This window comes from Paramisgurnus dabryanus, chromosome 17 (assembly GCF_030506205.2).
Source record: "Paramisgurnus dabryanus chromosome 17, PD_genome_1.1, whole genome shotgun sequence".
NCBI lineage: Eukaryota > Metazoa > Chordata > Actinopteri > Cypriniformes > Cobitidae > Paramisgurnus > Paramisgurnus dabryanus.
Window position 1 is genome coordinate 30,790,069 of NC_133353.1, and position 22,715 is coordinate 30,812,783.

General features: G+C 38.3%; 1 protein-coding gene across 1 annotated transcript in view; it reads left to right on the forward strand.

The window, feature by feature from the left end:
• The window catches only part of ush2a (Usher syndrome 2A (autosomal recessive, mild)), a 328,961-nt gene that overhangs the window by 162,842 nt on the left and 143,404 nt on the right, over nt 1-22,715 (forward strand). Inside the window, exons 38-39 of the mRNA XM_065288316.2 lie at nt 10,749-10,896; nt 14,285-14,424. Coding sequence (XP_065144388.2) covers nt 10,749-10,896; nt 14,285-14,424 — 288 coding nt within the window. The remainder of the gene's footprint in view (nt 1-10,748; nt 10,897-14,284; nt 14,425-22,715) is intronic.

Genomic DNA, 22,715 nt, shown 5'->3' on the forward strand with positions numbered 1-22,715 from the left:
TGGTATTTTTACGCAAACCAAAATAATTAAATTAATCATTTAAATTAATAATACATCTCAATTTCCAAAAATCGACCCTTATGACCCTTATTTTTAAGACAACCTCAGACTTGAACCTGGTATTTTTTTACACAAACCAACATAATTAAATTAATCATTTAAATTAATAATACATCTCAATTTCCAAAAATTGACCGTTATGACCCTTATTTTTAAGACAACCTCAGACTTGAACCTGGTATTTTACGCAAACCAAAATAATTAAATTAATAATTTAAATTAATAATACATCTAAATTTCAAAAAATTTACCGTTGTGACCCTTATTTTTAAGACAACCATAGACTTGAACCTGGTATTTTTTACACAAACCAACATAATTAAATTAATCATTTAAATTAATAATACATCTCAATTTCCAAAAATTGACCGTTATGAACTTTATTTTTAAGATAACCATAGACTTGACCCTGGTATTTTTTTACGTAAACCAAAATAATTAAATTAATCATTTAAATTAATCATTATTTTATTAATAAGGATCAGCGCCACGCTGACCCGCGGACATCTTCAGAAACTCGAATGATGATCACTTTGCCGATAAAACTTGAGATCTGGCCTGTCATACCTGACTCAGAGCTCCAGTAGCAGTTTTTCCGCAGTAACGTTTAATCACACGTCTCCATACGGCCAGAGAGCGAGCCGTTTGATCAGGCTGACTCTTCTGGGCCCTGAAACGCTTGCTTTTCTATGGAGGCAGCGGGGAGACATTGGACATCTGCTGGCTGACAGAGAACAATGCCAGCTGCTGGTGATCTAAAGACATGCCATTTTCTGTCTATGGCAATGGCTGATAAGAGCGTGTGCACACAAGACCAGCCACTATAAGTTTATTGCCACACTAAGCAGCCACACTTTCCCACTGTTAAATTGTTGTTGATTTTAATTATGACTCTTACGGCTCCAGAATGTTCCTTTTTACGACCTTCTCAGGCAAATGAAAGGTAACAACGCATTGGTTAAATAGGCCTCAGTCCATCCTTCCTTCTACTTAATGGTGTGGGAACTTATTAAGCTGATTTATACAGAGAATGGCTGTTGGGAAGCATGTGACACGCATCGGGTTATATGTGTTTAAGGGAAGGGTAAATTACCGTAGAGGGGATAAAAAAGACAATCTGGTGATTTCTGCCTTATTGTATTTGGAGGAAGAAATGCTGGAGCAGGTCGGGTCAGTGGTCACGTGTATCTTGCAATGACAGTGGCTATTCAGTGCAAGCTATTCAATAGTATAGGAACAGTTTGATCTCTTTTATTGCCGTCTCTATAATCTTACACCACCTGGCTTTTTATTTTGTGGCATTGGATAGCTCCGCCCACAGTGACATCTTATTGGTCTAGAACCTGCTTCACAAAGCTCTATGTTAAGCATCAAAAACGGGACAGTACTCTTTCGCAAAGTACACCTTTTATATTAGTACATCAGTGGTACATATTGGTACCAAATGTATAGATATCTGTACATACCTGGTACGTATTAGGTACCTTTTTTTTTTTAAAGGATCATGCTCCAGTGATAGCATTTTTGACCATCTTTTTCTGACAGTAATAGTAAACGTGGTGTCATAGTATTATTAAACCTTTAACGTGGACAGACAATTTCAGTTATATTACTTTTGCTGAAAAACTTAAACCAGCACACTCGATAAGTCCCATACATTCGACTGTGTTTTAGCTGTGAACCTCACCGGGTGGGATGCTTCTTAGTGATGGCACGCTGGTCGGTTCTGCGCTCATTATTATTCCTTCTGTACTCGCCGGAGGGACCTTTTTTCAATAGGGACAAGAAAATGAAGTTGCTCGGACACGTTTCATGAACAAACATCAGCATTTGAAAACGCAGAGCTCCTCCGCTGTCTCATCTCTCACGCAGGTGAACGTGGCACTCGTTCCCAGAGGAGCGCGTATGGATCGAGGATTGATCTGGAGGAACGAGACATGGCCTTGCATGCTCTCAAATGATGAAGCTGACCTGTAAACGTCGCTCCACGTTAATGCCCGGCCTTCAGAAAACGGACCAATCGGTCTCCGATGGCCGCGTTACCAACGGCAGCCCGCTCGAGTTAAAGTTCTGCGAAATTGTTCAAGTTCAAAACAAAGACATAAGAAGTATAAATTTTAAATACCACACGTTTCCCTCCGCTTCTCTCGGTAGATCTTTTGGTTTGTCTTAGCTGAACTGAAGCCTTGTCTCAAACTGTCCTTGTTATATCAAAGAACAGACGGGGAAGAAGGCTTAGGATACAGACGAAACATAAAAGTGCATAGTTTAAAATGATTAGTGACACTTTTGATATACCTGAGAAAGGAGGCAAGTGAAACAAAGGAAGCTTCATGCCGACTGTTTGATGAAATAAGCCTCAGAGGAATTAACTCTTTTGTCAATGGAGTGTCTTACTCTCGTAAGGCGCTCCTCCTTACTGTCTTTCTTTCTCTCCCCGGAAACTTTTTGCAAAAGAAAATGCTCTTAACGCGTATTTCATGCAAAACATACAGGTTTGCACATGTGCATGTGGAATTAAAGGGATAGTTCACCAAATTTTTTTAATTTTGTGATCATTTACTCACCTAAACCTGTTTAAAAAGAAAGATTTTTTTTAGGATAGTTTGTAATCAAGCGGTTTTGGAGTGCCATTGGATTTCCATAGTAGAAAAAAATTAATCAGTCCTTCCAGAAAACCGCAGATTTTTTTTGTGATTGTTGCGGGCCAAAATCCTTGATCTTGCGGCATGGTTTCTTAAAAAATGCCATGAAATATGTGAGATATTTATGCAATTTTATGCTATGAAATTACGGGAACTTACAAAAATTGCAGGAACTTGCAAAAATTGCAGGAACTTGCAAAAATTGCAGGGAACTTGCAAAAATTGCGGGGGACCTGCAAAAACTGCGGGAACTTGCAAAAATTGTGGGGAACTTGCAAAAACTGCGGGAACTTGCAAAAACTGCGGGAACTTGCAAAAACTGCGGGAACTTGAAAAAACTGTTTGCAGCTTTTGCATCCTTTCAATAATGTTCACGTCACATAATCACGTCACTTCATAACGTTCCCATGGCAACAGGGAACATGGCTGTGCTTGTGTGAAGTAAATGCAACTTTTTTCAACTCTCTGCTAAGATATATGTGACTTTTTGTTATGAAAATGCTGGGATTTTTAAATCATGCAAGCCCCGCATATTTTTAGTGCGGAAATCTGTAATTTATGCGGCGAAAGTACGGCGTATTTGAAAAAATTCATGAGTATGCATTAAATCATGCGATCGAATAATCACGTTTTTCTGGAGGGACTGATAAATAGACTAAAGAAAATTTGATCATAAATCACTTACCCTCGATGTGTTCCAAACCCGCAAGTCCTTCGATCATCTTCGAAATACATTTTTATTAGGGCTGTCAAAAGATTAATTGCGATTAATCGCATCCAAAATAAAAATAAAACATATGTGTGTGTAGTGTGTATAATTATTATTTATATATAAAAACACACACAATCATGTATATATTGAAGAAAAATTGGTTATATATTGGTAATATTTATATATAAAATATTTTTTTACATGTATACAGTATATAAATTCAAATATTTCTTAAATATTCACATGAATATGTGTGTATTTATATAAACATAATATTTACAAACAGTACACACACATATGTTATGTAAACACAAACTTTTATTTTGGATGCGATTAATCTTTGACAGCCCTAATTTTTAGATATTTTCGATGAAAAGCGTGAGGCTTGTGAACAGGGCCTGAAATTAACACCCGACCACGCGCCAAATGCGGGTGGATTTTGCAATTGGCGGGTAACACTGTCAATCTACCAGCCACATTGGCGGGTAGCCAATGCGAATCAGTGATGCGCGGGTCAATGTATAAACAACCCACTCCCGACCGACATTTTCAACTAACCCGCCTGGAATTGTTCAAAATAGTTTTTAAACCCGACCGACTGACCGCGGCCCGAATATCATTAAAATATTTGTCTGGGTAACCGGCAACCGCTCATTTCTTATCAACCTGTGCATATCACTGATGCAAATTGAGTGATTCATTGAGAGGATGCGACTGCTGTTTCGCAACGTTCATGCGATTGGAAAGAAGATGAGGCACTTCTCTGACTACGTTTGGATGTGCGAGTAAGTATTAAACTGTTGATGAGATGGGATGAGAATGCAATGGTGACATAGACTACAGTATAATCACAGTTGCACAGATGTGTAGTTCTGCTGTGACGGATCAGAACTCTTGGATGTGTAAACTTTAAAGAGAGTTGCGCTACTGTGTCTTATACTGTAGTATATTAACATACATTTTGCGAATAGAGTAATGAAAAACAAACGTATGTGGGGCGTTTATGTGCGCAGTTTGTGCCCCCTCCGTATATGTGTGCGCGCGCGGGTTTAAGGGCACTCAATAGGGAACATCGGAGAGACGCCTTCCTCAAAGCAAGCGTACATAAAGTCTTTCTGCTCTTGACAGGGCACATATAATAAACAAAATAATCTCAACAGTATTCTTATTCTAATAAAACATTTCGTTATGTCTTAACTTAAGTGTATGTATAGAGACTAGAGAGTCAAAAACTGTGTCTGTGATGGTCTTAAAGAGACAGTAACCTCAATTAACATACTTAAGTCTGTGTCATTAATGTTAATCAAACAACCTAAGACAAAGAGAAATTCACTTTTGTAGCTCTAAAAATTATTATATTTAATTCATAAATGAAAAACAGTGTTATCATTCACTATTCAGGCAAAAAAAAACTGGCTGGTAAAAAGTCACTGTGGCAGGTGGATTTCTAAATCCACCTGCCACAGTGGCTGGTGGTCAAAAAAGTTAACTTCAGGCCCTGCTTGTGAATGTCCCGTAAACTGCTAATCAAGTCACTATTTAAGCCCAGAAATAAATGAAAGACATTTCCAAAAAAAGTGGTTCAATCAGAATATTATGAACCGACAAGAACACTTTTGTGCGAAAGAAATAAAAAATAACGACTATTCAACAATTTGTTTTCCTCGTTGGTGCGTTCACAAGCAGACGACAAGTTCACGCCGCGACCTCCTGAAGTGAAACGACATGGGGATAAGTGATTTATGATAACATTTTTATTTTGAAGTGAACCGTCCCTTAAAAATTTCTTTAACTTTTTTGAGTTGCTGTTACTCTTATAGACAATTAATGTGACTTTAGGCAGGGGCGTCATGCACCAATATTTTTTAAGGGGGCAGGGTGTGCACAGTTCACAGAAATTTGTGCATACACATACATCAAACGAATTATATTATAGAGCTTTCAGTCTTTTCCATGGCACTTACATTTCTAACAATATGAGCGCCCCTGCGTTCATGCAAAAAACTCCAAAATAAAAGTGTTGACTCACTTTCATATCAAATACTATTCAATCGGAATAATGACATGATATTGGTATCATATTTAAAACCGAAACGACATGTTTTATTTATTTATTTATTATGACTTGTTTAATTGTGTCATTAATGCATTTTGCACAACAACTGCATTATGAAATTAATGTCATTTTAAATCCATAAAGTATATAAACAACGAAAATGACATAAGCTATAGCAACGTGATTGATTTTAATGTTCAATAATGATTTTAAAAAATATGTTTAGATAAAATGATTAGAGAAACGGATTTTTGAATTAAATTTTACCTCATATGTGAGCATGTGTGATCCCGCGCCCACGTGAACTCTGGCGAACTTTGGCGTTGCCAAGAAGATGAATCTAGAAATGTCTACTAATATAACGTCGAGACGGTCACATTTTAAACTATACATTTTCAACACAGAGGAGGTTAACTGCACATTACCGTACTGGGGTTTGAAAATGTTGTGAGCGTTTCTTGCACGTTTTAATTCCTCAGATAGCCAAATGCAGCAGCAACATGAAAGCTCGTGAGCGCGCTCAGGCTAATGACGTCTGCGGCTGCTCTGACTGCAGCGCCTGCCGCCAGTAAGTAATGTAACATGCTCAAAACACTATCATAACGGCAAAAATCTCTGAAAAGTGACAAGGATGCAGCACAGAATAATAATATTGTGCATATTAAACAGATTAAAAGACAAGTTACCGATTGATGGACGCTTGTTTGATTTTCAGGTTGCATGCAAAATCCATTTGGCTCAAAAAACCAAGGGGGCACGTGCCCCCTCAGTTTGAATGGACATGACGCCTCTGACTTTAGGTCACATTGTCACTGCAAGTTGCCGTCAGTGTGAAGAGAGCTTCGTTGTAAAATGTGTGTATGTGTTGGTTTTCAGGGCCAAAATATATAAAGTAATATTGTCATATCTGAGCTGTTGCAATCTGTAGGGACAGGGTCCAGACCCTTCCATATGCTCATCATCATCATTATGTTTATGACTGGTTGGCCGGCCTTGATCTGTTTATTTCTGCCCAGTCCGCAGCCCAGGCAGATGGGGAAATGGCTTTATATGCTCAAGTCTGTCCAGCAAAGCCCCATCCGCTGTCCTCGGAGCAGCGGCTTCCCTCTGCCTTGCCTAATACAAGCACATGGACATTATGAAAATTGCAGCTTGGCAGTAAAACTAATTTTGGACTGCTGACTTGAGTGATGAGACTGACCCCCGTCGAGCCCACTCCTGCATGCCAACCTGAGAGGGGTTGGGTTAGGACATCTGCATTGTCTCTTTCTTCTCTATTCAATCAGACTGTCACCCTGTCCCGCTAAATGACGCATGGGTGCCTCAAGCTTTTTAAAGTCCCTCAACAGCCTGGCATATCCATACTGTTTATTGACATAATTGACAGTTCTGTTGCTCATCAATCAAAGTATTAACATCTTTATTTCTTGAATGTGAAAACCAGTCGATTTTATTTTGTTAGGTTTATCTGTACACCAGAGATAAAAATTAACCCTGCATCCTTTTTCTATTCTCTGAGACCACTTGAGCTAATAAATTAAAAATACTGGATCCGGACGGGATACAGGTAACAAGAAATATGTTTAGGGTGGTGTACTTGTTTAACATCACCTGAGTACAATACGCTTGTTTGCGCTTGTTGTCTTTGTAATTTTGAGGATTCTGTCTTTGTAGCTCTTGGCCTTACATAACCCCATGTTGTTGTTTCTTTATTATTTCGGCGGTTGCAGGCGCATTCAATTCCATTTCGTATTCTGTCGAGGCAATTCTATTTGAGCACGGCCGAGATGACTTAAGTAATCAACAGTTATTGAGTTCTTGTGGCTGGACAAGAGGCGGGTTGATTGAGAATGAGGCTTCACTTAAGAAAAGGACTTCACTTGGAGCATTTGAGTGCTGTATTATTGAGGCTGATGCTGGCTAGATTGCTCCTCAAAATAGATGATTTTTGCCCGGAGTCCTTCCTAAGCACCAAGACAAGACCCAAAATCAAGTTGTTTGCTTTCGTGATAGGCGAAATGTTTATATGTGCTTCCAGGCATTTTTGTAATGTAGAGTCAATGTCTCGACAATCAGATGATCTACATTAAAATGCAGCACTTGTGATTTTTTAATTAAAAACAAGATTATCTTGCAAAACAGAGCAATCATTAATTTATGTTATGTGTATATTTTATTATATTATAATATATTATATTAAGTTTTTTACACAGCACTCTAACATGCTTGATTTTCACTGGCCATTCACTATATTCTGAGATTTGGTATTCCGACATAGCAACCGCTTGAAACAATAACAAAGCCTCATAATATGAGTTACTAAAAGTCATTTTGACAGGTGCAGTTTAATGCTTAGAAATAAGTTTAATAGAACTGTAAATTAATAAAATAATGTTACGCTACATGACTTGACATTTCGTTATCGTTACTTGACATTTTGTTATCGTTACTTGACGTTTCATGACTGTTACTTGACGTTACGTTACTTTTACTTGACATTTCGTTACTGTTACTTTACGTTTCGTTACTTGAAGTCTCGTTACTTGACGTCTCGTTACTTGACGTCTCGTTACTTGACGTCTCGTTACTTGACGTCTTGTTAATTGACGTCTCGTTACTTGACGTCTCTTTACTTGACGTCTCTTTACTTGACGTCTCTTTACTTCATGTTTCGTAACTTCATGTTTCGTTACTTCATGTTTTGTTACTTGAGATTTCGTTGCTTGACGTTTTGTTACTTCTTGTTTCGTTACTTATTGTTTCGTTACTTCATGTTTCGTTACTTCATGTTTCATTACTTGACATTTCGTTATTTGAAATTTCGTTACTTAACGTTTCGTTGCTTGACGTCTCGTTACTTGACGTTTTGTTACTTGACGTTTTGTTACTTGACATTTTGTTACTAGAAGTTTGTTACTTGACGTTTTGTTACTTGACGTTTCGTTACTTTACGTTTTGTTACTTGACATCTCGTTACTTGACGTCTCTTTACTTGACGTCTCTTTACTTGACGTTTCTTTACTTGACGTTTCATTACTTGACGTTTCGTTACTTCATGTTTTGTTACTTGACATTTCGCTATTTGACATTTCGTTGCTTGACATTTTGTTACTTCTTGTTTCGTTACTTCATGTTTCGTTACTTCATGTTTCATTACTTGGCATTTCGTTATTTGATATTTCGTTAATTGACGTTTTGTTGCTTGACGTCTCGTTACTTGACGTTTTGTAACTTGACGTCTCGTTACTTGACGTTTTGTAACTTGACGTTTCATTACTTAATGTTTTGTTACTACATGTTTTGTTATCTGACTTTTTGTTACTTGAAATTTCGTTATTTGACATTTCGTTGTTTGACGTTTCGTTACTTTACGTTTCGTCACTTTATGTTTCGTCACTTTACGTTTCGTTACGTGACGTTTCGTTGCTTGACGTCTCGTTACTTGACGTCTCATTACTTGACGTCTCTTTACTTGACGTTTCATTACTTGATGTTGTGTTACTACATGTTTTGTTATCTGACGTTTTGTTACTTGACATTTCGTTATTTGACATTTCGTTACTTGACGTTTCTTTACTTGACGTTTCTTTACTTGACGTCTCGTTACTTGACGTCTCGTTACTTGACGTTTCGATACTTGACATTTCGTTACTTCTTGTTTCATTACTTGACATTTCGTTACTTGACGTTTTGTTACTTGGTGTTATGTTATTTGACTTCATGTAACTTGATGTTATGTTACTTGACGTTACGTTACTTTATGTTATATTATTTGACATTGCGTTACTTTGTTACTTTGCATTAGGTTACGTTACGTAAATTGTGTTGTATAGGCTAAAAAAGGCATGGAAGTGAATAAAAAATATTATTGGTGTTTTTCATTGAATAGTCCAGCCCGGTATGGTACCACGGTGCCACGCTTTACTTTGGCTCGGTTTGCTTTTCCATTGGAGTTTAGTGTCACTTCAGAGTTAAAATGCAATACAAGCAAACGCTCAACACAGGAGCAACGCAGCATGTCGGTTGAATGGTGTTCTTGATTCTCGGCATGCAGATGACAAAACTGTCACATATTGGACCATTCAAGAATAAAACTTGATTTACATTAGAATTTACCGTACAGCAATGTGAATACAGCTGAGTGGTACAGTTGTCACACCTACACTGTCTTTTCATGTTTGTTGATTTAAGCATGTGTTTGTGTAATATTGTGTTGAGGGCAACTGACTCTCACAGTAAATAGAAGGTACAACATTGTCTGTAAGGTTGATGGCACATTGGGCCAGAAGTGATGCGAGAAGGATCAGATGAGGCCAGGAAGTCCTTGTAAATCAAAAGCACAGAGAGCTGACCGCACCATTAGACAAGTGCCATTCACATTCTCTCACTGTCTCTTGACTCTTTGTCTGTTAAAGCAGAGATCTTTGTCTCTCCCTCTCTTCTGTCTTCAGGTCTCTTCCTGTGATATGCACAGATTAAAGACTGTCCTTTGACTCCTGTACTAGTGGAATTTTTAGTGGAGTCTTTCACATGTGAAAATGAATAAATCTAAGTTTTGACAATGAGCTTGTGCTTGTTAACTTTAGTAAATGTATAAGCTAATAGAACCAATAAGCAATGTAGGTTTTTAGCATTTATTAATCTTTATTAGTGTTAGTTAATGTCAGTACTATTCAATAGTCAAAGATTCGATTCTTTGATAGAAGAAGCCCGATTCGACTACCAATCTCACATTCGAATCATCACAGATGTGTTATAAAATGAGGATCATTCAATTTTGGCTATATAAGGGTGTACATTACCTAATTTCACATATAACAGCCTATTCCAAGTATATTAATGTACAGATAATATTATGATAATGCGATGCAAATAATACCTAAAAAAGTAGCTTTCAATAAATATTTTTTACATGCACAAATAAACCCAATAACCCCTGTAACAAGGCTACACGTCTATATGGTTTATCTGATTTAATATATGTAGGCTGAATAATATATGTACTGTATATACTGTATAAAACGTAAAAGCCTTTACTCAAAATCTAAACCTTTGTTTATCCAAAACCTGTCCAGTGAATGCCTCAGGTTTACAGAAGCTCTTTAGTGTTATTGTTTTTTCAAGGGTACAGTCTGGATACAGTACAGTAGATAAAGTAAGCTGGACCCTATCACAGTCTCTACCATCTTTTAAAAAAACATGTTCTCTAGCATATGCTGCCCCGTGCAGAGCTTTTCTTCGCTTCGCTTCACCTCTGCCTCCTCTTTACGTACAGCTCCAGATGGCCTCCTGCCCCCTAGGCTTGCAGCTGCCACCCCTACCTCACTGCAGGTGACCTGGGCTGCACCAGCACGCCACAACGCTCCCGGACCTCTGCGCTACCGGCTTCAGATGAGGACTTCAGCTTCCCCACAAGTTCACCAGTAAGCTCAGCGCAACAATGCGGTGAAGACCTTTCACAATACACGGGCATACATTTTCACGCTAAATACACATGTAGGTCACCAATATAATCTAAAATGTTGAACAAAGGGTATAATATTGTACAACAAAACATTGATAAGTGTCCTAAATCAATGTGAGAAAATGCTTTTCGCCTACATAGCTAACAGGACATGGGTGTAGATGTTTACAAAGGAGCAAAAATGTTTTTATGCCTGTAAAGTTTTGCTTAAACCATTTATGACCTCAACCTGATGAATAAACACAGTTAGGGGCAGTTCACATTTCGCGTCTTAAACCACGTGGAAAATAGGACAGCACCACTTGCCTCCTTCTTTACAACGCGCTTTCCGCCGCCAGCATTTAAAAAAAGTTGAAGTATTTTTAACTGGCTGTGGCTCCGACACGCCTCGAAAAAAGAGTGTGACGCATCGCATGCAAGTGGCGACTGCCTCGCTCTCTATTTGAGTGTGCTTGCCACACGTCTACATTCGAAATAACGTATTTGCGCGTGCAATAGATGCGAAATGTGAACCACCCCTTAAAGGGGTTTAGTCAGGATGCTGTCAGGATGTTCAACACATTCAATATGTGAACTAGATAACATGAAATATATGTACCTGTGAGGTACTAATATGGCCTTTTTAAGTACTAAAGTGTCATTTTAAAAGGGTATTGCCACAGTGACAGCTTTTGTACCTTTTTTGAGATTGTAGAGAGAGGAAAGTGCCGGCTGCAGAGCTGATGTACAAGAATGCGATACACCTTCAGCGGGGCTGTCTTGGTGAAAAAATCTGCTTCTGAATAAAAGAAACAAATGTTTTATCCAATATGTATGCATTACATGCTCTCTGACAGCAAATTGCAGTTTAATCAGAAATAGGGGAATTCTCATTCTGTTGTAATAAATAAATGACTAGGCGCATGTATTATATATCACCCTCATTTCCCGGGATTCTTTTGAAATGTATTTCATTGTTCAAGTGATTTATTTATAATACGCCGTGGTAAATTTGATTGTGGGCTGTGTGGAAGTTGACACTGCTTAAAAACCAGCAAAGATTTGTCCCAGTCAGCAAGGCTTGTAAGCCAATTAATTCAGCGTGATTATTTAGTTTTTCAGATCAAAATAATGAAAATATCAGATTGCCTTTTCACAGGAATAACGTCTTAATCTTACCATAGTTGTACCGAGTTGAAGTGCTTCATTCAAACAGTTAAGCTCACTTTTGATTTGATTTTCCAAGCACTTTACGAAGAGATGTTCGTAATAATTTTAAAGACCCCATAAATACAAAATAGGAGTTTTGTGGTTTTTCATTTACAAACACACTAATTTACTCTTTAAATAGTTGTACATTCACTTTTAACCAGTGGCGGCTCGTGACTGCTCTTCCAAGGGGCGCAAATTCAAAATATGTGTTCGGAGTGTCATGTGTGTTGCTCGTGTTTTCAAAATATGTGTTTGTTGCGTCATGTGAACCATGTGCATTACGTGTTTTGTCAAAATAAGTGCCTGCTGCACACACGTCAAAACCGTTTATGATAAAAGAGACGCTCACGTACACAAAATACACGCAAGACACTCCCTTAACAGTAAACTCTGATTACGCATGAGATTATACGAGTGTTTGGCAAACGCGAGGGTCTTTTTTATCATAAATCCTTTCGACGCGTCTGCAGCAGGCACTTATTTTGACAAGACACGTGATGCACATAGGATAACTCGACGTGCAGAACACGTATTTTGAAATTACGAACTACATACATGTTGTGCCGAACTTCGCATTGTGCGCCCTCGAAAAAAGTCGTCACCGGCCGCCACTGCTTTTAACATGTATAGTACCGTATATGTCTTCCTGTCTGTGAAGTCCAGGCTGAAGTCTAGTTATTATTTCAATATTCCCGATTTTTCAAGATTTACGTAATATTGTACCTTGTTACAGTGAAATTCTTATAAAGTTTATCCTCACGAGAACATTAGGTAGAAGGGAAGAGAATAATAAATAATATAAACAATTACAATAAAAATAAAAACAACAATAAAAAGTAAGAATACTTTTCTTGTATAAAAACTAAAATAACAAATTATATAAATAATAAAAGGGTGCATTCTTAAGAGCAGGGGTTTACAAACTTTTTTTGTCAGCTGAACCCCCTTGACAAAAATGATTTACTTTAAGTACCCCTTGAAAATGTAGGTTAATATTTCAGTAATTTAATAGCACATTTGCAGTTTAGCTATAAATTTTTTTTTTTTTTCATTTTATCAATAGTAATTTGCATAGTTATTGTTATTATTACCTGTTATTGGACCTTCATCTGGTAATTTTCTTTTACTGGTACATATCTGTAGCCTGGTCCAACCAGACTCTCGTACATTCATTTCATTTGTACAGAGAGTCTGGCCACGCTCCATTGCAAAGCGTTACTTCCGTTAAGGAGGGTCCATTGTTGAAGTTTAAAACTATTGGATCTGCCCAGAGTCACTCAGGATCTGCCAAAGCCAATCGCTAACGTGTGGTCGTGACGTATATCATGCACCGAAACCGGACAGAAACAACAAGTCAGAATAATCAGACCAACAAAACTTAGCAAACCTGGTTGTTGCTCCGGCTTTAACTTCTGTATATTCGGCAGTTTTGCAACAACAGACCGAATAGCTTTTCTCACGTCTTTCTCCACTGTCATTACTGAACTACAACTCAAACTGACGCACGACCTCAACGTCATCGTTCTTAGCCACCCCCATCTGTTCACTGATTGGTCCTGCAGATTTTTGCAAGAGAAAAAGAAACTCTATAGAGCCATCCCAGACGTACTGCTGAAGCGAAATGAAAATTAAGCGGAAGCACGTAGGAGGGCGGAGCCAGGCTAACATATCTGTCCATTTTGCATGATTCTCAGTTTTATGATATATTCTAGTGCTCTGTAATGGTCACATGAAACACAAACTAAACAATCAAAATGTATCTTTTTTGTTAGTATTTATTTTTAAATGTGTTATTTTTATTTATTCATTTTATGATTTTATTGTATTTTTTTCATCAACTTACAAACCCCCTGCAATTCCCTCGCAAACCACCAGGGGTTTGGAAAACCCTTGGCACAAGAGGACCAAACTAAGACATCTGCCACAGGGGGCACCGTCTTGAAACATCTTAATTAGGACCATCAATCTTTTATTTCAATCTTTGACATGGCCTTACTCAGTCAATATTAAATATATCAAGGTTATATTTTTACAGTCAGGATCACATATGGTTTCTGATTTCAATAGGAAATATAAAGAAATCAGTTACTTATTTGTGATTGAATTTAGATCGCAAACATGCAAGTCAGTGCATTTATTTGTATTTTTGTCTTCAGGTTGGACAACAACACTACCACCCTAAGTCAAGTGGTGACGGGGCTGAAACCCTTTACGGAGTATCACTTCAGACTACTGGTGTCCAACAGCCACGGAGAAACCAGCAGCCCGTGGGTCTCTCTTTTCACCGCGCAAGACAGTGAGTTTCCAACCACCATGCACGCGTACCCGCACAATGACCAGGAACGCAACAAAAAATCATTAAGCACACAAAGAGCGTTGTGTGTCAGACACTTCCTCTGTGAGTCTTCTCCCGCAGAGAAGAGCAGGTGTTTAGAGAGAGATAGATAGAGAGAGAGAGAGAGAGAGAGACAGTGGGCAGAGATCACTAGTTAAAGGTATGCCTCTTCCACACGACCTTGCCGGTGTCATTTTGGACTGATTACTGTAATAGAATCATATTAAGGATCATAACAGACACTCACTGCTAAGTTATAAATTAATTATACTTCAGCCTATTAGCACATACATTATAATTACTGAGCCAGTATTTGCATACATTCAGATTGCACAGTATTATGGACCATCACCTCTTCATTACCATGCTTAGAGACAAACCCCCCTCCCTCCCCACAATGCCCTGCAGCACTCCACAACTTCTGCTTCTGGGATGAGCGTTCCCTCCGTCTGAGAGCTGAGCTACGTGAGCTGAGTAACACTTAGACACACTTTGTTCAGTTTCCTGATGTGTGCTTTGGTATGTGCACGTCGTCTTTACGTTTTTGTATAATTAGTATTCTTTATGGGTGTCTATTATGTCTTTGACTGAGTTTCTATGCTTCCCTAAGAGAGTCTCGTAAATGGTCAATGACTTGAATTTAAAAGTAGTTTAAATAGAATTGAATTAAATAGCTTTTAATACAGTAGCTACTGCGTAATCATTTCAACAATCGCCTGTTTTTATTTACATTTACATTTATTCGTTTGCAGATGCTTTTATGCAAAGCGACTTACAAATAAGAAAGCATTTAACATTTAGTCTAACAGTGTGTGCACACCAAAAGCGAAGCGACACTCGCTCTAGATTACTTGCAGGGTTACTTGTTTCTCGCGTTACTTACAAACAAAGAATTTTAGCTTTTACTTTGTGTGGATGAGGTGGTCGAAGCCAAGCGTGCCGCACAAGCCCTGAAAAGTGAAACCAAAATGTCTCGATTGCCCCCCCCCGTGACTTGTCCTAGTCAACTAAACAATTTAATTACACTTCAATTATCTTTTTTCCGAAGCTGGTTTCTGTCATTTACAGTACATTTTATCACCATGATGTAAATTCAAAAATTTGTCTTTAAAATAAGTTTGTTTTTAGTTATTTAATGCTATAAAAACGGTGGTGTCACATCATGATTGAGCATGGGCGGGGCCTTGACGTCATTTGCTTTGCCCTGGCATAAATTCTTACATTTTTAAAGGACAAGTTCGGTATTTTACACTTAAAGCCCTGTTTTCAGATTGTTTATGATGAAATAGAACGGTTTTGACTGAAATTTCTACATATGCGGCTGCCCCGAGAATTTTTGGGTGTTTGTGTTTCAGCTCCTACCTTTACAATGGGTTTAATGGTGCACTGGAACAATCCTTCCTAAAATGCATGAAACTTTCGTTTACAAAGACGTGAAACTCACCGAGTGGTCAGGGGTGTTCACTGATATGCTCACACAAAAATCGCTGCAAAATACGCATTCCAACAGGTTTTATCGTAGTTTTTGCCAACTCCATTGACTTGTATTAGTTGTGCTGTGAGGTACGGTATTACTCGGCGCCGGGAACTTTGTTTCTATTCTTGCAATTGGCAATGGCGGATTAGCGCCACCACCTGGGCTGGAGTGTCTATTATTCAAGCTCTAAGCGGAAGAATGTACGAGTGTGAGCCGTTTGGAAAAATAGGTCCACAAGTTAACAACGAATGCTAAAACAGCTGTTGGAAAGCATCTTTTGCAGCGATTTTTGTGTGAGCATATCAGTGAACACCCCTGACCACTCGGTGAGTTTCACGTCTTTGTAAACGAAAGTTTAATGCATTTTAGGAAGGATTGTTCCAGTGCACCATTAAACCCATTGTAAAGGTAGAAGCTGAAACACAAACACCCAAAAATTCTCGGGGCAGCCGCATATGTCGAAATTTCAGTCAAAACCGTTCTATTTCATCATAAACAATCTGAAAACAGGGCTTTAAGTGTAAAATACCGAACTTGTCCTTTAAGGCAATCCAAATTTCCGCTATTATCCACTAGGTAGCGGGTTTTGAACCCATGACCTTTTGCACCGCTAACGCAATGCTCCACCACTTAAGCAATATTAGCAACAAGTGATGTGTTAAATCCTGATGTGCTATATAAATCAAAGCATCTGCATGTGTCATCAAACCATCAGTCTCCATTTCTATTTACATGTCGTTTCCTTTGCAGCAGGGGCTATGACTTTGAGAACAGGTGAGCATTACCAAGAAGGAGAGAAATGATTGTTATTGTTAAAGAGAAAAGCCCTTTATTTCTTTTCCGAAATGGGCTGTGAAGAGCCCTCGTTGCGGCACGATCGGCTCCCGGGGCAGGATTATGGGGAAAGCGCGAGTTTTAGTGGATCCTGACTCCGCTAATAAACACTCTCACACATATCATCTGCCGCCACATCAATGTGAAATAGTACCTGGCAAAACCGCACTAAATTAAAAGTGGAAAAGAATTGAGGAGATTCTTCAAAATAATGTGGCCGGCTACATGATAAAGGAAGAGGAACGGATGGGCAAGGTGAAATAGGAGGAGAAAAGCGGATGTCATATTTTCTTTAGCTCTTTTTCTTTTTTGATACGGCCCTGCACATCTTCATCTCTAATTTAGGAATCCCCTCTATAGATATTTGTCCACCTTTGTGTGAAATGTTTAAAGCATGCGCTGGAAGCTGTTTGCACAAGCTCCTATATGTGACCCTGGACCACAAATCTAGTCATAAGTAGCACGGGGATATATGTAGCAATGGCCAACAATACATTGCATCGGTCAAAATTATAGATTTTTTAATGCCAAAAATCATTATGATATTAAAGGGATAGTTTAAAAATAGTTTAAAATTCTTTCATTATTTACTCACTCTCATGTTGTTACAAAACTGTATTAAGTTTTTTGTTCTGATAAACACGAAGAAAGATACAGTATTTTGAGGAATCTTTGTAACCAAATTGTTCACGAGCCCCATTGACTTCCATAGTATTCTTTTTCCTAGTATAGAAGGGAATGGGGCTTATTATCGGTTTGGTTACAAACATTCCTCAAAATATCCTCTTTCATGTTCATCAGAACAAATTAATGTATACAGGTTCGCAGCACTTCGACCTCGGGCGTATTAAAATTGACGAAAGTTGAGCGAGAGGTGTAGTAGTCAGGAGTGATCAATATTACTGCGCGCCGAGGTCGAAGTGCTGCAAACTAAGTGCTCTTCCACCATACAATATAGTTCTCATCTTTTATCTGCTTAAAAAAATGCCACGTTTTAATTTGTGCCACCATACTTACTCGTGTAACTACTCATGTAACAGTCTTTTAATAGGGAAATCATGGAAGTGTTTTGTGGCGTCTAAATTCATCCCTGTTTGGATCCTAAGGAATGAATGGGGCTAGGCTAAATGCTAACACATTCACGACGCGCTGTACAAAGATTAAGTGCATGCATTAAAAAAAAGATAGGTATGAATTAATTTGTCTAAGTTGAGGTAAGAACATAATAAAATATTGAAAAACAGTGGTGTTTTCCTTTAAAGTAAATGCTGATGAATTGTCATTTTCGGGTGACAAAGAGCATATGCACTTCTCTCTGCTTTAAAAATGTATAAATAAACTTTTATTAGAAATATGGTTTTAACATTAAGGCATTTCATATGGATACGTTAAAAAACACCAAAAAAGCGTCTTTTTGTTTGAAAAAAATCATGATTTGTCAATTCGGCTTCTCTTTTAGCCGTCACATCTCAGAACACTCCTAGAAATCTCCTTAGTGAAGATGTATGAGGATTTTAAGTATTCAAAAGGCCCCCATTCCTCTCCTTTTTATCATTCCATTAAGATTTTATAACCATCTTTTTAATGTAATTCCATCCATGAATTTTTACCCCTTCGACTTGACAGGCGGTTCTGTGAACATAAACTTTAGCGTGTTGAAGGGCTCTTTCCTCTGTCTGCAAATGCTAAAGTCTACGAGTCTGCGTGCTTGGAGTGACACATACACAAAAGGATTTAAAAGGGCAATTGCAAGGGTCCTATTACTTTAGATTCCTTTTACTATTTTTCTAATAAAATCATTGTATCGAAGACTTCAATTCGACCCTTTTTTTAGCCAGAATGCTCCCTTGTCTGATTTATTGATCCTGTATTCCTTATTTCAAATACACTGGGGCCGTACTCTTTAAACATATTGTACCATTTTAGGTACATGTATGTAGATATTTAATACAAATAAGGTACTAATATGCACTTTTTAGTTGTATCGGTGCACTTTTTAAAGGGGCCATGGCATAAAAATCCGACTTTTTCCATGTTTAAGTGCTATAATTGGGTCCTCAGTGCTCCTATCAACCTAGAAAATGTGAAAAAGATCAACCCAGTAACTTAGTTTTGGTAAACCATTCTCTACAAGCACATACATAAATAGAGACAGAGCGCCGCGCGTCATAACCTGAAAACCACGCCCACCGGGGGGGAAAACAATCCAACCGTCTCCATTGACTTTGTATTGCGAGAGGCTGCCTCCTTGTAATTTCTGGCTTATAACAAAAAACAGAATAATGCCTAAAAACTGCTGTGTGACAATATGTACAGCTAACAAGCCAAAGAACCCAGAAATAAGTTTTTATAAGCTGTCGAGCCGTAAAACCCTGTCTTTAAGGAGAATAAAGTGGATCGCCGACTACGTTTCCCCCTATTGGACGCAGTTCTACTAATAGTATTACTATGAAAAGTTGCCTGTTTCCATTTTTGTGTCTTTAAACGCTCGTTTTATGAGGTCGACAGCTTAAAAAAAACTTATTTCTGGGTTCTTTGGCTTGTTAGCTGTACATATTGTCACACAGCAGCTTTTAGGCATTATTCAGTTTTTTGTTATAAGCCAGAAATGACAAGGAGGCAGCCTCTCGCAATACAAAGTCAATGGAGACGGTTGGATTGTTTTCCCCCCCCGGTGGGCGTGGTTTTCAAATTTGCATATCGGCGCTCTGTCTCTATAGGTTGTTGAAATTTGGCCCTCTTTATGATGTCATAAGGAGCTCTTATTAGAATAATACCACCCCCTTAATCTGCACTATCCAATCACAGCACTGCCATTTAGTGCAGAGAAAAATTGTGTGCAGAACAAAAAAATTCACAGCACAATTGAGTTTCAATTGCAACAACCCACCATCATTGTGATCAGTGTTTGCACTTCAGCAGCTCATTTGCATTTTAAAGGACACACCCAAAACGGCACATTTTTGCACACACCTACAAAGTGGCAATTTTAACATGTTATAATAAATTATCTATATGTTATTTTGAGCTATAACTTCACATATGTGCTCTGGGGACACCATAGATTTATTTGACATCTTAAAAAATTCTTGTGCCATGGCCCCTATAAAGTCACCATGAAACGGAAGTTGCAAATGTCTTTATTTTCCCCGTGGTGAGGTATATCCAAGTGAAACGGTTTCTGAAATGAAATAAGGCAGGGCTGGATTTGGATTTGTCTATCGAGATCTGATTGGATTGTTTGAAGTTGGGTTGTGTTGCTAATTGCTAATCACAGCGATCTTCTCTCAGACCCCGCCCACCTGCCATACCATATGACCGAAAGTAAAGAGAGATCGTTTTGAGAAGGGGAGGAGATTTGTGTTTTTGATTAAAGATTATGAGGAAACATGAATTTTTAAATAATAATGAAGCTCACAGATAATTCATTTGTAAAAAATACCACAATATTCAAAAACAAATTACAGTTTTAAATTTTATTTTCATGGCGACTTTAATTAAAGGGGTACCAGCCCAGTCATAGCAAGGATTTCTGACAGCTGATTTTAAAACCATTATTATTTTAGCAGATTACCATCTTTTCCCTCAATGATTTCTGTTGTGTTTTAAGGTCATGCAGTTATAGTTATTTGGTAAATGTTAGTTGTAGTGTTATACCTAGTGCCTACCTACTGTACCACATGCGGCTGCCCGTGTATTACGACTTTGGTAAATCATCCGCATGTGTGTGGTTCACCTTGAAATTAAAGGGAACAAGTTGTTTCAAAGATTTCCGAAACCAAAGGAACTCTTTCAATCCATTATTTTACATTTGACGTTCGTTTCAAGGCATCGTCATACCAAACTAGAATTCCGACATCCGTCCTGGCTGACATCAGGCACGCTAACCTTCAAAGCTATAGTGTTGTCACAAGGACCTCTACAATGCTAAAAATAATCCTCTCTTTCCTTCACCACCACCCCCCCCCCCCCCTGCCTTGTCACTTGATTGTGTTATTATTATGCTAACCAAATCCTTATAAATGTGATTTAAGGCTCGGCGGTCCGCGCTCTTGTTTTCCCTTCTGCTATAGCGATTTATAGCGGCCTAGGAAAGGCCTCTCTAAGTATTCCAAATGTCCTGAGATTACAGCTGTAGCCGACGCCTGATTGAGGCCGACTGCTGTTATTGCACTGTGTTCTTGCTTGTACCCTGAGAGCAGTAAAGCATCAATAAAATCAAAAGCACCTGCATCTTAAATGAAATTTCAATTGAAAAACTTAACAGCCCTTCAAATTGCGGAATTTAACGCAGACCAGTAAAGCTTAAATAACACTTTGCCTCTGCAGGCCGAAAGGGTGAGCGGCTGAGCGGAGGAAAAGCCGGTCGGGGATGAAGTAAGGAGGGGTGGTTCCCGTTCAAGGTGACTTGATTGTCTCATGTGGTAAAATTATTTACAATTAAGGAATTTCTCCTGAGAGCGGAGCACCTTTCTGGCGGTTTGCTGCGCTGGCCGCAAGCTTTTTCCGTATTCATGGACGCTCCCGAACCTTTGTGGTAATTGAATCAGTGTGAGTGCTGAGTAGAGCGAGCATAAAAACCTGTTAACCCAAAGGTCAGGTCTGTGCATTGTTTATTTATCAGGAGCGAGAGGGAGCCGGATCGGCGGCCCCTTCGCAGGCACGGTAAAAAATTACCCCCAAAAAATAACGGCAAGTGGATGAAATGAGAAATCTGGGGTGGAATCATAAATTGCACCGGGGGGGAATGGATTCGAGACTGGAATGTGAGTTTTACTGTAAAATGAGAAAGGATCAGTTGCGCTCATTGGTGACTTGAGTTCTGAATTGTGAAGCAGAAGTCTCATTATTTCTTTACATTATTTATAAGCCTAAGGTATGAAAAAGTTTATCTATTTAATCTAACAGTCTATGTAAATAAGATCAGTGGTAGATCATTGCGTTAGCAGTGCAAAGGTCATGGGTTTGAACCCAGGGAACACAAATGCTGATAAAGTCGCTTTGGATAAAATCAGATTTTTTTAAAAACCCTTGAAGCCATTTTTTTTTTTGCACATATAAGATTATAAAACATATTTCCTATAGAATTATTTAAATTTTTTAGATTATCATTATAAAAAATGATCATTACAGCAACATGATATTACATTAAATATATGCATTTACAAACTCATGTTTCGGTATGAGAACTAAAAAGTTGTCTAGGTACTATGACAAACAAAATTTCAACTTTTATCTGGAGAGAAAAAATAAGAACTGCTTACCTGGTAGCCATCTTGAGTGTCACAGTCAATTATGTTCCTTCCAACATTTTTTTTTTTAAATGTAAGTTCCTTGAGGGCTTAAACAATGATTGAAAATGTTTGCGGAGGATGAGAAAATTGGTCTTGGACACATTTATATTCCTTATTATTGTCTCTTCATTTACCAATGATCACCAAATACCACGGGCTCTATCTTACACCCGGCGCAATGCAGCGCAATGCGCGACGCAAGTGTCTTTCGCTAGTTTCCACCCTAATTTTCACGTTTAGCGCCGCGTTGTTTAAATAGCAAATGCATTTGCGCCCCCTTTTGCGCCCATGGGCGTTCTGGTCTAAAAACGAGGTGTGTTCAGGCGCATTGTTGGCGCGTTGCTATTTTGAGGCAACTAAAATAGACTACGCCATTGACCAACAAAAACCTGGTCTAAAGTCTAAAGTCAATGGCGCAATGTGTTTTATGTTATTTAAAGAGCGCATTAGTAAAATGCGCCTATAAACGGGAGGACAACGCAGGTTTGCTTATCACAAAGTACATGAATGCGCAGCAGCACAAAAATGCTTTTAAATATGAAAGATTAAAGGATTGAATGTAAAAGATTATTATTGAGTCTCTTGGACATAAATGAGGACTAATTATGAGACGTTAGAAGGCGCAAAGAGCTGCTTCACCTGCAGCC